This window comes from Ipomoea nil, unplaced genomic scaffold (assembly GCF_001879475.1).
Source record: "Ipomoea nil cultivar Tokyo-kokei standard unplaced genomic scaffold, Asagao_1.1 scaffold1074, whole genome shotgun sequence".
Taxonomy (NCBI): domain Eukaryota; kingdom Viridiplantae; phylum Streptophyta; class Magnoliopsida; order Solanales; family Convolvulaceae; genus Ipomoea; species Ipomoea nil.
Window position 1 is genome coordinate 2,271,516 of NW_017617502.1, and position 18,755 is coordinate 2,290,270.

Here is an 18,755-nt window from a genome sequence, read left to right on the forward strand (position 1 = left end):
ATCTACGGTCTCACTGCCTTTGCTAAATCATTCGTACCATTTATTTATTATTCGTACTCTTATTCGGGTTAGTTAAGTTGGATCCCTGGTTTAATTAATTCCATCAATGACGTTTAAAAACAACACTAATATTAAATATATCTCAATTAAAAATTAAGATACATAATACATCATTTCGAATAAAAGTTAGTACGCACGAAATTAAAGTAAAATAATAAAAGTAAAAATGTAAATTTTTAAATTATGATAATATAAATTATTTTAATGTATGAATAAAAATTTGGTGCAGTATTTAGGTTAAACAGATTAGAAATTAGTAAAATTTAATTTAAAAGTTTGGTAGTTTGAGTGAGAGTTGGTGTTAGCAATTCAAAGTAATTACGGCTACATATATTTGCATAGACAGATACGCTTAACTTATTGATTCAGTAGACAATATAAATATGCTTAATTATTAATTCAATAGATAATATTTAAAAAAAGAGATTAATATTCATAAACAATAACCCAATAGGATAGTTCAAGTGGCAAATGAGATTTTTTTGAAGAAAAATTACAGGATAATCTGGGTTTAATTCCCTTACAAGGCCAGCTTCTGCTCCTCTCGGAGCGAATCGGGTAGATTTGAACCGTAAAAAAAAATTCATAGACAAATTATGTCATAAATTGTGATTCAATCTTTTTGAGAGAAAAGGTATTAGTACAGCGTACAACAGCATCTATGGTGGGGGGTATGGGTATTGTCTTGTGAATTGTGCCGCAACAAACAATCCACTCATCAGAATTCCAATTATATTCTTTACTTTCACCCACACGTCACGGCTCACATATTTACACCTCTCTCTCTCTCTCTCTCTCTCTCTCAGACAAAAGGCCAGACGGCGACCATTGAATGCTGCGAGTCTGTGACTCGGCCGTGACTCGGTCTCACAAGGAATTCCACAGCCACTCCCCGCTTTGGTTGACTCGGCCGCCGGCCTACCTTTCCCTCTTTTTCAAACAACCACATCTCTCTCTCTTTCTCTCTCTCTACCCACTTTCTTGAACCCAGACTGCTATATTAAGAAGCACCCATTTATCCAAAACCAACCATCTTTCCGATTCTTTCCCTTTCAAGATTTACTATTCAGCTTCAAGATCAAGATTCCTGTCTTAAATTCCCACACATTTAAAGTCAACAACTTTAGGTATTGGCGAAGTTGGTAAGTCCATTCTTATCGAGATCGAACCAGTCTGTTTTGGGCAAGCAAGAAGAAGAAGAGAGATGGGTGGGTTGTTTATAGAAAACTCAGACGAAGGCGGGATAGCTAGAAGGCTATGGATGAAGTTCAAGGATGAATCAATCTTTGCTACGTATACCCCATTTGTGATCGGCTTGGCATCTGGGACTTTGGATTCTCACACATTTCTTCACTGTATCTCTCAAGATGTGTATTTTTTGCAGGCTTATTCTCAGGCGTAAGAATCTATATGTAATTGGTTTTTGTTTCTTCTTCTTTGATTGAGATTGTGTTATTGAATTGAGTTTGGGTATTGTCTTTAATATGTAAATGAAGGTATGAATTAGCGGAGGAATATGCGGACGACGATGAGGACAAGGAAGCTATAGACATGTTGAGAAAGCGAGTCTTGAGGAAGCTCAGCGATCATGATAATATTGTAAGAGTAAGTGTTATTCATTCAACAGATCTTTCTATTCTCTATGGCCATTCAATCATATAGGAAGTTTGTATTATTGAGTAAGAAAGTGTTGCATATATGATTATATTAGGAATTGTTAGGATCAAGCACTATTGCTGAAACTCGAATCCGTGACCTCATACTAAGCGCTTACCACTATATAAAAAATTATACACACAGCACTGTCACGTTTTCGAGAGGTAGGATGGTCGACTTGACCCTTCACTGGCCTCTGCCTAATTGCTGGACTTGACCCGTTACTGGCCTTTGCCTAATTGCTGGACTTTGCCCCAATTGCTGGACTTGACCCATCACTGGCCTCTGCCCAATTGCTGGACTTGACCCCGTTACTGGCCTCTGGCCAATTGCTGGACTTGGCCCGTTATCAGCTTCTAGCCAATTGCTGGACTTGGCCCATTACTGGCTTCTAGCCAATTGCTGGACTTGGCCCGTTACCGGCTTCTGCTGGCCAATTGCTGGACTTGGCCCGTTACCGTCCTCTGGCCAATTGCTGGACTTGGCCCGTTACCGTCCTCTGGCCAATTGCTGGACTTGGCCCGTTACCGGCCTCTGGCCAATTGCTAGACTTCGCCCGTTACCGGCCTTTGGCCAATTGCTTGACTTGGCCCTTTACCGGCCTCTGGCCAATTGCTGGACTTGGCCCGTTACCGGCTTCTAGCCAATTGCTGCACTTGGCCCGTTACCGGCCTCTGGCCAACAGAAATATATCTTGATACAATAGGGAATATGATAATTGATGGGAAGGCCATATTGTGATGACTTGCTGAACAAAAATTGTTGTTAATTGAGGAAGTGGTCTGAAATGAATTATGGATTGGAAAAAAATGGGGTAAATGAACTCCAGATTTCCTTTGCCTTCTTCCCTTCTTAATGTTGTGTCGATGCAGGATTGGGGATTTGAGCTTCCAAAAGATGGCACTTGTGACGGTGCAACGGTGAAATACACAGACTTTTTGATGGCAACAGCGTTGGGAAAAGTTGAAGGAGAAAAATTTTCTGGTAAAATTGTGACTCCTTTCGAGAAGACAAAGCTTGCTGCTTATACTCTAAGTGCCATTGCACCTTGTATGAGGCTATACAGCTTTGTTAGTAAGGAAATTAAAGCCATTTTTGACCCTGAAGAAGACAAAAGAAACGCTTATGAGAAGTGGATTGACAGTCTCTCCTCTGATAAATTTGAGGTGTGTGATTGTTTTGATGATCACATAAATCTTTTAAATGTGTTCGTTCTTCATATATTATTGCTCAATTCATAGAATAATATGGTTCATATATTATATCCAGGCAGTGGCTTCAACAATTGAAGACTTGCTAGATAAACTGAGCGTATCTTTGACTGGTGGAGAGCTTGAAATCGTGGAAAAGCTATATTTCCAAGCTTTGAAACTCGAATTAGAATTCCTATCTGCTCAACCAATTATCCAGTCGTCCCTTGTACCCGTTTCGCAAGTGCAAGTGCCCGCAAAATCTAATCTTAAAGTGTTCTGTGATTTTGACATGACATGTTCTGCCTTCGATTCATCCGCCCTTTTAGCAGAGATGGCAATCATGACTGCCCGAAAAGCTTATCTGAATGAATGTGAAACCCAAGCCTCTCAGGTTATAACACCCGATCTTTCAGCTGCTTGGGGCAGTCTATCGAGCAAGTACATCGAGGAGTACGAGCAATGCATTGACAGCATTATACCCGCTGAAGCAGGTATGCCATTTGGGTTTTTACATTTAAGTTCATATGTTGTGAGCTATAGACTAAATATTCTGTAATTCAATTACAGTTGGGAATTTTGATTACGAGGGCCTCTGTAAAGCACTTGAAAACCTATCTGATATTGAGAAACGGGCAAATGCAATGGTGGTGGATTCTGGTGTATTGAAAGGGCTGAGTGAAGATGATATAAGACGGGCTGGAGAGCACCTAATATTTCAACGTGGTTGTAAAAACTTCTTCCAGGAAATCACGAGAAATGAAGACCTTATTGCGGGTGTTCATGTGCTATCGTACTGTTGGTCCGGGGATCTCATCAGGTCCGCCTTCTCATCAGGTATGCTTACGTGAATTTATCATTTTTTTTTAATACTATTGACTCTGTTACAATGCAGTATCTGTTCATAACTACTTTCTCAACCTACTGAAGCACAAAGAGTCAATACCGCCTCCACTGAGGCTCGAACCCACAACCTCCCATATGGGAGAGTAACTTGGTGTCACTAGATCACAAGGTCATTGGCTTTGATTTTTATTTAATATACCCACGATACAATCATGTTTTGTATGAGCGTGAAGGGACTAACAATGAGGCAATCTATCTAACATTTCCAACTTAGGGGTTGTGATTGAGTGGAAGGGACTCATCCATCCTTAACCAAAGGTCAAGGGATCGATCATTGGCTTTGGGTATGGAGCAGCCTTAAATCTCCCGACCAGTTGTCCCACCCTTACAATTCAGCGAGGGGATTAGTCACTGTGTCCGACGGTGAGAACCCTGGATTACACCCCCAAAAAAATCTCACATTTCCCACCATTTCTCTATTGCTATAATTCCAGCAATGATGATGTTGAGGCCTTGTCTCGTTGTCGTGGTTCATTGTGTGAATACCTAGACTAGAATTTGACTTTTCCTTCATTGAGCAGGGGACTCGGGTGTTCTGAGTGTGCATTCAAATGAGTTGATTTACGAAGGATCTATTACCACGGGTGAAATAATCCAGAAGATGGAATCCCCTATGGACAAGCTTGAAACCTTTAATGGCATACTAAACTGCCATGGAAATGCAAGCAAACCTCTAACGGTGTATATAGGAGGTTCAGTTGGGGACTTGCTTTGCCTTCTCAAGGCAGATATTGGCATCGTAATAGGTATGAGTGCGAGATTGAGGACGCTTGGAGAGCAATTTGGCATTACGTTTGTCCCACTCTTCTCCGGATTAGTCAAGAAACAAAGAGAACTATCCGAAAGTGGTTGCTGTCCCTGGAACGGGATGTCTGGCATTCTCTATACAGTCTCTAGTTGGGCTGAGATACACGCCGCCATTTTGGGGTCATACAAAACCGGGGATAACTAGTTCTGCAAAACATAAAAGAATATAGGTAGGTTATATCGTCTAACGCTAACAGGGTGGCTTATATTTTTGTGTATGCCCGTGTGAGCTCTCGTGTTTGTTTTTTTTTCCTGATCGAGGTATGCCTACTCGTGTGAACTCGCTGCCATTCTTCTTGCACAGTCCTCTGATACAAAAGGTTATGCCAGGGGGCTTGAGAGCAAGGAAGAGTTTATGTTATGGGATTGCTACTTTTATTTTCCAATTTGTATGTTTATATATTTTGAATATGAGGTGGTTTTATTTTATCTCATTTCATGCTGTAATACCTAAAACATGAGGGAAATGCAGTAGAGATCTTTTAGTGGTTTTCTGCTTGTAAACAAACAGACATAATTGCCCTCTGAATCTTCATCATTTATAAATATATTATTTTATTTATTTATTGTAATGTTAAAGATGTATGTTTACAGCAAATTATTGTGTGGATTGTGGTTCACTAAGCTGTGTGGACCACGGTCCAAAATATCAGCGTGAATATTTTGAGTAAAATTAATGTACATTATGTGTTAGAATAATGTACATTACGTACTAAAATAATACACATTATGTGTTAAAATAATGTACATTACGTGTTTAGAATAATGAAACATCTGGACCATAATGTATGTTACGTTTTAAAATAATATACATTAATGTTTTAATGTACATTATGAGTTATAAAAATATATGTTGCAGCTGGCACACGAAAAAAATAAAATTAAACAAAGCAACATCATTTTTGAACCACTGGATCATGGTCCATGCAATAAGGATTGACAGTTTACTCTTATCCCGTAATGGGTATCACAGAAATGGTTTAGATCACCAACTTTTTGTAGATCAGAAAGTCACACACATCAAGGGTGTGTTTGGTTCGCACATAGGAATCGGAATCGGAATGGGTATCAAATACTTGGTAATGGTAATGGGTTTTGGTGAAAGTATTTAACATGTTTGGTAGTAGGGTGGAATGGGAATGGTTACTAATAGTAGTGCTTGAGAATGAATAAGGGAATGAAACCCTTATTGTATTTGGGTATGGATTTTTCAATTGATGGGGAATTCGAAACCCATAATAGTGTTCTAAAAACCTATAAACCAAACAACAACAATCACTTTCATACCCATTTCTATGAACAAAACCCACCAACCAAACACACCCCAACTATACCATAAGTTTAGAATCCTAAACTCTGTCTCTCTCACGTGAGTAGTGACACAGCACTGCCAGTTTTGTGATTCAACTTTAAGGCCCACATGTATGCATGTGAAAATGGGCAGTTTCTTCTGTTAATCTTTTTTAATTTAAAATGCATGCACACACAAGAATTGAAGCTCGATCAGACAAATTCATCCATCTTTAATTTCTCCTCTCCTCTGATTTACCTAAATTGGGAATCTTGATTTACAATTCATGAATCTTTGTCATTCTTGGAAGCTACACCTACACCTTCAATTCTGGGATCAACAAATTTTCATTTCTTCCTCCTTCAAACAAGAACTCAAAAACAGATGCACAAATGCACGTGTAAGCCAAAACACAACTTTAATTCTCCAAACCAAGGAAAATGCTACTTTTATTTATATCAACTTTTGATGTGGTTAGGTTGAATCACCATCATTTATTCCCTATATTTATTATAATATAAATATAACTTCACTATTACTTCTTACAGAAAGTTGAATCTAACCCCAACTCCAAGAGTCCCCACACCTCGGTCCGAGGATGTAAAACGGTGATTCAATGGCCCGTTGTTGAGATTCGAACCTTGGTCTCTTCTTTCAAATACTGTCTACTGAACCAGTGAGCAAAACATGTGCGGGCAACTTCACTATTACAAAGTAACTTAGTGACTCAGCAAACAAGGCTAAATTCCCTAGGGGTACAAGAGATCTGGCCCTTTTGAGCATAACACCACACTGCCGATGCCGAGTGTAGGGGGGTGGGGGGAATTTATAGTTTTTACTGCCAAACACGTTGACCAGATAAAAGACATTGAGAACCAAGAACACATTCCACCCATATTTAATGTTGGGATCACTGTGCTCTATAAACTCCAAAAATTTCCACTCTCTAATAGCATCTTAACAGCTGTTTTATTGCAGAATTGAAGTTAGTTTACTCTACTCATCATGATGCAGTAAGGGAGAATATTGAAGAAGAGTGATATGAAGTTTCTGCATCATAGTGTTTCATTAGTTTTTTTTTTCTTCTACTGTTACATTGGTAGTAGTAACAAGTTTCTTGCTTCTGGGAAAGTTGAGTTGAAGCATGAAACCTCAGTGTTACTGTCAATAAAAGCGGGTCTTGTGGATCCGTTGGATCGGCTTAAAGACTGGAAATTGCCAGATAAAGGAGCAGTGAACACCTCAGTTCCTAAGGACAGACCTTCAATGCGAGATGTTCTAACTATGCTCGCAGAGGCAAAGCTTCGGAGAAAAAGCAGCAGCACCAGCAACAGCAGCACGGGCAGAGGGGGCGGGGGTGATGCTTCAAACAAAGGGATAATTGACTGAAATATGACACTAGCCTCCTGCAATTCCCAAAATATGACGCTGCTGAAAATTGGACGAAATTATGAAAAACACGTTTGAGAAATGCGTTTTATCACATTTCCAACGCAAGTATCTACTCCACTTGCGTTTAATGCGTTGACCGGAAATGTGATAAAACGCATTTCTCAAACGTGTTTTTCATAATTTCGTCCAATATTCAGCAGCGTCATATTTTAGGAATTGCAGAAGGCTAGTGTCATATTTCAGTCAATTATCCCAAACAAAGATCACCCAGTATTTGACACATCACCTGGGCCTTGTGTAAGAACAAAACCCATCCTTCCGGGGCTAACCCCAGTCAAGATGACTAAGGATACAAATTTGTAACGACAAGGTCATGAGTTCAAATACCAGTCCTCTTAGTTTAAGCCGGTCAGCTATGGACAACTTAGACTGGTTTACCTCTTTGTGATCAAACCAACTAAGGTCACAAAAGCGGTGTTTAATTTACCCAGTATACACCCTCAGATAGTGACTGGTAGTTTCCGTCGTCACCCCAACAAAGAAACCCATCCTTCCTTCCTCTTTATTTAGTTACTTGTCTCTATGTAGAATTTATTAGTTGATTTCAAAACTGTGAAATCTGTATGTTTAATGAAGCAAATATGGCATTCATCCCACAATTAATGTTGTGAGCTAATTTCTTTTCTGTTTTTAATAAAAGAAAACAACAAGATATATGTGTCTCAATTTCACCCTATCACAAATTGGTCCAATCTCCATGCACTTAACCTTAAATCATGTATATTATATATACATAATTTTTTTTTTTAAATATGGGCCCCCTAAAAATGGGAGCTCTGTGCGATCGCACATGTTAGACATGCTTATAACCGGCCCTACTCAACACTACATTATTATTAGTATGATATATTACAGCACATGCTAACATACTATAAATTATTACTCTACTATCAACATATAACACATATGAAACAACTATTAGTATGAAACACATGATTCACCAATAGTCATTTTTACTTGCATACAAAATATCACATTAAATATCATTTCTTTTTCCTATATCAATTGCTATAACCATATAAATATATTTCTCATACAAAAATAGGTTTTACTTACGCCAAAATAGAATTTATAATATATAATAGGTATAACATTCCACCACAAAATAATCACAAGTTATAACTTCATAAAATTCCATAATTTACCACCACATACCACCAAGTCAGTGTATATCTAAAAAAAAAAAAAAACCACCAAGTCAGTGAGGAGGAAAAAAAATACTCAACAAGAGCAATTACTTTGACCCCAGTGATAATAATTAAAAAAAAAAAAACAACCAGAGACCAACCCAGTTAGCTCGAGATCAATTCCAAGTATTTTTTAATATTAATAGTGATATGAGTGTTTTATAATATCTTTTCTATTCAAATTATTTTACTTAATTAATTATATATATTTCATATTTTTTTAAATTTCATTTTGATATATTTTAATTTTCATCCTAATTAACAATATTTATGACTCGGCCTCTAAGTAATGTTTTTCAAAATATCTCATTAGTTTTTAATATTTCGCCCCCACTGCCGAAGATTTCTGGATCAGTCGCGGAAAATGAGAGCTCCATTTTTTTTTTTTGGAATGCTACTGACTCTATTACATACATTGCAGTATCTGTTCAAATATACTTTCTCAACCTAATGAAGCACAAAGAGATCACATGAGAAATGTCACTACATGCCATCTGAGCACAAGGTGCTTGACGCTCAGTTAATATTTATTCAATAAATAAATAATTATTTAGGATGAATAGTAAGAGTTTATCCAAAATAAACATTGTATCCACTTTGAAGATTCTATTATTATATTTGAATTTAATTTAATTAATTATAATTATTTAAATTCAAATATAATAAAACTTAGTAAAATTTAAATAAATAAATAAATCTATTGAATTGAGGAAGCTGTGGAGCTGCGCTGAAGAGGAAGCTAAGGTGATCTGATGAGGGAGAGATTATTGAATTGAGTGGAAGAGGAAGAAGCAGTAAAGCAATTAATTAAGGAAGACAAATAAATTAATTTAAGGAAGACCAGGCCAGATCCACATTTAATTAATTGATTTAATTTGTGATAAATCCGATGAAAAAGTACTATACGCAAATTAAATTAAATTAAAGCGTCCTATCCTATCCTAAAACAACGCAACACCACAACTAACCCCTAGCGTTAACTATAAATACCATTGCCCATATATACACACAATAAACACACTACACACAAACAATAAACAATAAACAATAAACAATAAACAATAATGGCGGCTGCCCAGAACTTTGTTACAGTGTTTCTGGTGTGCATATTTGTCCTGGCCGTTGCGGCTGACGCGGCAAGGGACAAGGAGACATTTAAGAGTGAGGAAAAGTCGTTGAAGGACGAGGACAAGATTCTTAAGGATGAGGATAAGCTTCTTAAGGACAAGGATAAGGTTCTTAAGGATGAGAACAAGGGCGAGGGCAGCAAGGCTCTTAAGGCCGAGGGTAATGACGAGGGCGCGGCTCTTAAGGAAGAGGGTTTGGCTAATAAGGACGAGGGCTTGGCTCTTAAGGCTGAGGCCTCGGCTCTTAAGGAAGCGGGCAAGGACGAGGGCAAAGCCCTTAAGGACGAGGGCAAAGCCCTTAAGGACGAGGGCAAAGCTCTTAAGGACGAGAGCAAGGCTCTTGAGGACGAGGACAAGGCTCTTAAGGACGGGGTAAAAACCTAGAAGAATAATAAAGCAATCTATTATATTTAAGGTGAAACATCATAGGATTTCTATATTTGAAGTCAATATCATATTTTAAGATAGTGTCATCATGTAAAGACTATATGTCATTTTTAATAGTTGAAAATAAAGCTCATGCTTCACGTTCTTATTGAATATATAATCAAATTTTATCATTTTTGTATAGCACTAATAATTTAAAAAGTAATGTTTAAAAACTTCAATGAAATCTAAACTAATAAAAACATAATTGAAACAATAAGAAAATTGAAACATTATTTAATTAATTAATTATAATATGATTATATCTTCAATTAAATTAATTATAAATGTCAGCGAATAACACTGGTTTGATTTTATTTTTACTACAAAATGTATTAATATTGTTGATCATGGATCTTACAAAATGCAATGAAATCCCCACATTCACTCTCTTTCTTACAGCAAATTTTGAAGTAATATAATGATAATATATGAATATTAAAACACATAATATATGTTCCATGCACCTCAACTAAATGATCAAAGACAAATATTTTTAATATTGACAAATAACACGAGACCAGTTATTAAGGAAATAAGTAAATAAAATTTAAAAGTAAAACGAAATTTAATCCTCATTAAATTAAAGTAGTACAACTAGGGTTGTTAACGAACCGAACATAAACGAACGGAGGTTGAATTTTGGAGTGTTAACAAGCACGTTTACGAACATGTTGATTTACGTTCATGAATACGTTCATGAAACTTTAATAACCAAACACCTGCATATGTTCATATGATCACAATTTGTTCGTGAACAACAAATAATCTACGTTCAAGAAATCAAACATTCATTCGTTTGTGAACAACCGAGCTCTAAATTTTGTTTGTTAATGGTTCGTTTACCTTAACAACCGAACACTTACCGAACACGAATACGAGTAGTTTGTTGAAAGCTCTGTTCGCTAACACCCCTAAGTACAACAACACTTTCTGAGAAAGGGTATGTGTGGAACATGACTCTTTCAAAAAAAATTAATACTCCGTAATAATTTTACATTAATCTTTTAAAATTATTACATTAATTACATTTATCTTTTTAAATTATTACTGCTATACGAAAATTGTAAAATATTAATTTTACTATGAAAAAAAATAAAATAATTTTACTACGAAAATATTAATATACATAGTATATATATACAGTATACACAATATATATACACACAGTATACACATTATACATGATTTTGGTTCCCATGCATGAGGTCTCTATTAAAAATGAGATCATGAGAACTCATCACCACCATGAACTCATTTAAAATTGATGGTTGAGATTGATTGAGTTTTATACATTAATTTAGGACATATTTTAAGCGTAAGGATAAAAGAGTAATTGTGTTAGTGTGGTTATTTTTGGTGAGAATAATAATGTAATATTTAGCATACTAATAGACTAAATATGAATGGTAATATGTAATATATCTTTGTGATTGGAGAGGAATATGACCGGTAAATAACGCAAGAACGGTGAAGCATACATCGCCGGTAGCTTGTTCATGTCGGGAGATAACACGGGTATATACTCCTGCACTGATTTTTAATTTTTTTTTAGAACGGAAGTTATTGCATTATATATTAATGGCGTGTGCAAATTGTTTGACTTGGACGTGCGGATGAGGATGGCTTTTTTGAATTGAGAATGGTTTTCCAGGATTCATTATGCTGTAGTCATTGACGGCAGTGAGTGTTTTATTTTGTAACGTTGGGGAAACAAATAGTTAACACATTAGAGGGTATGATATATGGGGGTGGGTGCATGGAGTTGTTATGGTGTATGCGTGTTTGTGGATTTGGGAGATGAACAGTTAGTTTATGATGAATTCTGGCTGGTGTGTGCATAAATTCTCCTAATTTCTATGATGTGGGCGTGTTGACGATTTCGAGAGATGAGCAGGTTCTTAACTTTATAATATTTTTTATGACGGCGTGTGCATGTAATTATATGAGCTTGTGCATGTTTATGTTTGGGTTTGTGTTTAACGTGGTGTGGGAAAATCGTAACGCCGTAAGATTATGGTAGTTGGCGGTTTGTGCGTGAAGTTATTATGGTCTGTGCGTGTGGACGGTTTTGAGAGATGAGCAGGTTTCAAACATTCTAATATTTTCTATGACGGTGTGTGCGTGTAATTGTATGGGCTTGTGCATGTATTTGTTAGGGTTTGTTTTAAACGTGGTGTGGAAAAGTTCGAATGTCGTAAGATCATGGTAGGTGGCGGTTTGTGCAATTGTGCGTGAAGGTATTATGATCTGTGCGTGTTGACGGTTTTGAGAGATGAGCAGGTTTCAAACATTCAAATATTTTATATGATGGTGTGTGGGTGTAATTGTATGGGGTTGTGCATGTATTTGTTTGGGTTTGTTTTTAACGTGGTGTGGAAAAAACCTAACGCCGTAGGATTATGGTAGTTAGCGGTTTGTGCGTGAAGTTATTATGGTCTGTGCGTGTATATGGTTTGGGTTGAGTGAATAGTAAAATGGGAGTTGGATAGTTATTGGACGTTTCTTAAACTATAAGCCAGTTTGAACAGTCTCATCTCAAACCATCTTAAACTACATTAAAGGTAACAAAGTGCTGAATTCAAGCAACAAAACCTTTCGTGCTTCAATAATACGAGGTCATTGTCATCAGACAAGTAACACAATTTTGTAAATGGCTTTAGAACTAGGGGTGTTCAATCGGTTAACCGTTCGGTTAACCGAACCGTTTTAACCGAACCGAATTAACCGAAGTTTTTTTTTCCTTTAACCGTTAACCGAACCGAAGTTTGCTCTACCGAATTCACCGAACCGAAATTTTTTTCGGTTAATCGGTCGGTTAACCGATTAACCGAACTTTTTAAAGCTAAAATTTAAAATTCAAAAAATAACACCTAAAATAATAAATCTAATTAAAATAAAATACATATCATAATAAATTCATAACAAAATATACAAAAACATTAATTAGAAACTCCAAACATCCATAACTTCAAATTAGTATTTATATTTATATTATTATTTATATATATATTAAAAACTTCGGTTAACCGTTCGGTTAATTCGGTTAACCGACCTTTCGAACCGAATTAACCGTTAACCGAAGTTTTAAAATTCCTTTAACCATTAACCGAACCGAAAAAGTTCGGTTCGAAAACGGTTAACCGAACTTTGTCGGTTCGGTCGGTTAACCGAAAATTATCCGAAATTTGCACACCCCTATTTAGAACAGCACACCACAGTGACGAGCGGACTTCACATTTCAAGCCTATGAGCTTCACCCATCGACCCGTTTTAATGCAGTTGAGGCCAAGCTTTACATCACCAGAATCAACAGTCACTCTTAAAACAGTTCCAACATGTGGGAAGGTACATAAAACATCTCTTGATAAAGGAATAGGTTCCGACTGTAAAGGAAGCGGATTTTCCTTTTCATCTTCTAGGCTGTAAAATAAAAATAATAAATAAATAAATAAATAAAAGAGCAAAAATGTTCTCAATAAAAAGTGATTTCAAATTTAAAGTAGATTTTATCTATCCAATTTACCAGATCCGCACAAATAAGGGTGGTAGATTTTTGAGGTTTTACAGTTTTCAAGAAATTGTGTTTTGTTTGATGAACTTTGAGATTTAGCTTGTCAAGAATATTGTGAGTGTTCATTACCATTGGGAATTGGGTCAAAGTTTGTATATCTTGGTAATTAACCCTAAAAATTAGCAGAAAAATAAAACCACAAAAATTACTTGGATTTGATTGCAACTGGGGGAGTGTCAGTACCATCCTACACGAAGAGCATCCACTGGTCTCCTTCAGTTTCACACACATGAAGAACCTTGCATTGAAGAGAAGAAATAATACCAAATTATCATAATGGCAATTTTGAGTAAGAGATGCAGTAAAAGTTGGATAATTCTGAAGAAATAGGCAATAGATTAAAGTGGACTAGATTATAAATGAGCACCTTACAAACCAAACTGAAGCCGACACCTTCCTTCAACTTTTTCAATTGTAGTAAGTCAGCACGTCGGAAATTAACTCCGCCTCCCTCCCCCCCAACACTACACACACAACACCCCACTATCACGTCGGAAATTAAAACATTGCTTTTATTTAAAAAAACATTACTTTTTAAATGGAAAATGATATTTTCTGCTTGTGAATTTTACCTCTTATTTCTCCCATTCTGATATGACTTCCTATCATTGGATGCTCATGAATTGACCCACCATTAATTAAAAATAAAAATAATTATATTAATCTTTTTAAATTATAATTGCTATACAAAAATGGTAAAATATTATTTTTATTATGAAAAAAAAATAATTGTCCACTACTTTTTAAATTTTGATTATACTAGAACAACCAATGTATGTTCTTAAAAAAAAAAAAAACTAAAAGTAAAGCGACACCTAAAAATTTAAGACCAATTCAAAAATAAAATAAACTATTATTAGAATATCAAATATTTTATTTGTAAAATCAAATAATTTGTACTTTTATAATGTTCCAATAAGTATGTTTGGTTAATAAAAATAATAATAATATTATTAAATTAATATTTTTTGAAAGAGTCATGTTCCACCTACCCTTTTAAAAAGTGTTGTTGTACTACTTTAATTTAATGAGGATTAAATTTCGTTTACTTTTAAATTTTATTTACTTATTTCCTCATTACCGATCTCGTGTTATTTATCAATATTAAAAATATTTGTCTTTGATCATTTAGTTGAGGTGCATGGAACATATATTATGTGTTTTAATATTCATATATTATCATTATATTACTTCAAAATTTGCTATAAGAAAGAGAGTGAATGTGGGGATTTTATTGCATTTTGTAAGATCCATGATCAACAATATTAATACATTTTGTAGTGAAAATAAAATCAAACCAGTGTTATTCACTGACATTTATAATTTTTTTTTTGAAAGTTACTGGCTCTATTACATTGTATCTGTTCATATACTTTCTCAACCTACTGAAACACAAAGAACCAATAACGGGCTCTATTACATTGTATCTGTTCATATACTTTCTCAACCTACTGAAACACAAAGAACCAATAACGCCTCCACTGAGGCTTGAACTCATAATCTTCCAAATGGAAGTCCAACCCGGATACCATTAGACCACATAGTCCTGGTTTATAATTAATTTAATTAAAGATATAATCATACTATAATTAATTAAATAAATAATATTTAATTTTCTTATTGTAAAATTAATTGAAAGATCTTCAATTATGTTTTTATTAGTTTAGATTTCATTGAAGTTTTTAAACATTATTACTTTTTAAATTATTAGTGCTATACAAAAATGATAAAATTTGATTATATATTCAATAATAACGTGAAGCATGAGCTTTATTTTTAACTATTAAAAGATGACATATAGTCTTTACATGATGATATGATATAGGGGTGACAAGAAAAAAAAAAAAAAATCGACACTATCTTAAAATATGAACTTGACTTCAAATATAGAAATCCTATGATGTTTCACCTTATATATAATAGATTGCTTTATTATTCTTCTAGGTTTTTACCCCGTCCTTAAGAGCCTTGTCCTCGTCTTCAAGAGCCTTGCCCTCGTCCTTAAGAGCTTTGCCCTCGTCCTTAAGAGCTTTGCCTTCATCCTTAAGAGCTTTGCCCTCGTCCTTGCCCTCTTCCTTAAGAGCCGAACCCTCAGCCTTAAGAGCCAAGCCCTCATCCTTACCAGCCAAACCCTCTTCCTTAAGAGCCGAGCCCTCGTCCTTACCCTCGGCCTTAAGAGCCTTGCTGCCCTCGCCCTTGTTCTCATCCTTAAGAACCTTATCCTTGTCCTTAAGAAGCTTATCCTCATCCTTAAGAATCTTGTCCTCGTCCTTAAATGACTTTTCCTCGCTCTTAAATGTCTCCTTATCCCTTGCCGTGACAGCAAGGACAAATATGCATACCAGAAACACTACAACAAACTTCTGCGCAACCGCCATTATTGTTTATTGTTTATTGTTTATCGTTTATTGTTTATTGTTTGGTAGTGTGTTTATTGTCTGTGTATATATGGGCAATGGTATTTATAGTTAACGCTAGGGGTTAGTTGTGGTGTTGCGTTGTTTTAGGATAGGATAGGACGCTTTAATTTAATTTAATTTGCGTATAGTACTTTTTCATCGGATTTATCACAAATTAAATCAATTAATTAAATGTGGATCTGGCCTGGTCTTCTTCCTTAAATTAATTCATTGGTCTTCCTTAATTCATTGCTTTACTGCTTCTTCCTCTTCCACTCAATTCAATAATTTCTCCCTCATCAGATCACTATAGCTTCGTCTTCAGCGCAGCTCCACAGCTTCCTCAATTCAATAGATTTGTTTATTTATTTAAGTTGTACTAAGTTTTATTATATTTGAATTTAAATAATTATAATTAAATTCAAATATAATAATAGAATCTTCAAAGTGGATACAATGTTTATTTTGGATAAACTCTTACTATTCATCCTAAATAATTATTTACTTATTGAATAAATATTAATGGAGCGTCAAGCACCTTGTGCTCAGATGGCATGTAGTGACCTATCTCATGTGAGAGGTCATGAGATCGAGTATGTTTGGGGCGTTGTTGGCTCTTTGTGCTTCATTAGGTTGAGAAAGTATGTTTGAATACATACTACAATGTAATAGAGTCAGTATCATTCAAAAAAAATATTGTTAATTAGGATGAAAATTAAAATATAGCAAACTGAAATTTAAAAAAATATGATAATATATATAATTAATTAAGTAAAATAATTTGAATAGAAAAGATATTATAAAACACTCATATCACTATTAATATTAAAAAATAAAAAAATATGATAATATATATAATTAATTAAGTAAAATAATTTGAATAGAAAAGATATTATAAAACACTCATATCACTATTAATATTAAAAAATACTTGGAATTGATCTCGAGCCAACTGGGTTGGTCTCTGGTTGATTTTTATTTTTATTTATTTATTTTTTTTCACTGGGGTCGAATAATGGTTCTTGCTGGGTATTTTGTCCTCCTCATTGAGTTGGTGGTATTTGGTGGAATTGTGGAATTTTATGAAGTTATAACTTGTGATTATTTTGTGGTGGAATGTTATACCTATTATATATTATAAACTTTATTTTGGCGTGAGTAAAACTTATTTTTGTATGAGAAATATATTTATATGGTTATAGCAATTGATATAGGAAAAAGAATGATTTTTTTTTTTTTACGTCTTTAATATATATATATATATATATATATATATATATATATATATATATATTTTTAACAAGGACCAAAAGGTCTAAAAACTACACAAATAGTCTACCAAGCACAAGGGCCAAAATGGCCTAAGAAAAGAAAGGCAACATGCCTAAGAAACATAAGGTCCACCCACCTTGGTGGACTTCCCTTATTCCCCCAAAAAATGATTAATGTGATATTTAATGTGATATTTTGTATGCAAGTAAAAATGATTATTGGTGAATCATGTGTTTCATACTAATAGTTGTTTCATATGTGTTATATGTTGATAGTAGAGTAATAATTTATAGTATGTTATCATGTGTTGTATATATATCATACTAATGTAGTGTTGAGCAGGGCCGGTTATAAGTATGTCTAGCATGTGCGATTGCACAGGGCCCCCAATTTTTAGGGGGCCCCATATTTAAAAAAAATTATGTATATATAATATACATGATTTAAGGTTAAGTGCAGGGAGATTGGACATATATATATATATATATATATATATATATATATATATATATATATATATATATATATATATATATATATATATATATATATATATATATGTGTGTGTGTGTGTATGTATGTATGTATGTATGTATGTATGTGTGCGTGCGAGTTAAAATTGTTTAGAGAGATTTTATCAAAAGAAAAGATAGTGGCAGTGAGTATATTGAATTCATTGAAATAGATGAGTTGTTTTCCAAATGTTACTATTGCATATCGAATATTATTGACTATCCCAATTACTATTGCCTCTGCAAAAATGAGTTTTTCAAAGTTTAAATTGTTAAAATCTTACTTACGATCAAGTATGTTGAAAGAGGGACTCAATGAAATAGTTTAATCTCCATTGAAAATGAGCTTTTGGAAGAAGTTGATATCAGAAGTTTGGTAAATCATTTTGTGTCTAAATGTGCACAGTGCATGTATTCACTTTTTAAATGAAATTTTAGATGTATTTAAATATAATATTTATATTTTGATACAACTTTTTGAACAAATATTATTTATATATAGAAATTACTTGGAAAGAGGACCCCAAATTAAGATTTTGCACAGGGTCCCAATTTTTATTGGAACGGCTCTGGTGTTAAGTAATGTCCTTACATGATGGTGTGTTTGATACTTAGCATGACTGGTTTCACAAATATCACTATTAATATTAAAACATGAGAAAAAAATACAATGTTATTAATAAAAATTTCACAAAATATGAAATATAATTAATTAGATAAAATAGTTCAAATAGAAAACATATTATACATCACTAATATCACTATTAATATTAAAAAATTATATTTAAAATTATAAGTTCCACTATATAATATTATTGGCAGAATAATAAATTTAGATATGTTGTTGATGAACGCCATGACCGCATAACTATGGGTCATTTAATTAGATGTTAATG

The 18,755-nt window shown here is 34.4% G+C and overlaps 1 protein-coding gene and 1 long non-coding RNA gene across 2 annotated transcripts; one reads left to right on the top strand and one right to left on the bottom strand.

Moving 5' to 3' along the window:
• The first annotated feature begins 838 nt into the window (after positions 1–838).
• On the top strand, positions 839–5,185 carry LOC109182721 (probable aminopyrimidine aminohydrolase, mitochondrial). The gene is made up of 6 exons (XM_019332885.1): positions 839–1,458; positions 1,557–1,665; positions 2,589–2,882; positions 2,986–3,400; positions 3,477–3,743; positions 4,334–5,185. Exons 1-6 carry the CDS (start codon positions 1,265–1,267, stop codon positions 4,762–4,764), a joined length of 1,710 nt encoding a protein of 569 aa, XP_019188430.1. The 5' UTR covers positions 839–1,264; the 3' UTR covers positions 4,765–5,185.
• Positions 5,186–13,340: 8,155 nt separating this feature from the next.
• Positions 13,341–14,102, bottom strand: LOC109182722. The gene is made up of 3 exons (XR_002054402.1): positions 14,044–14,102; positions 13,826–13,914; positions 13,341–13,525 (listed from the first exon to the last, which is right to left on the bottom strand). It is a non-coding gene; the product is annotated as an uncharacterized LOC109182722 (long non-coding RNA).
• Positions 14,103–18,755: the final 4,653 nt, after the last annotated feature.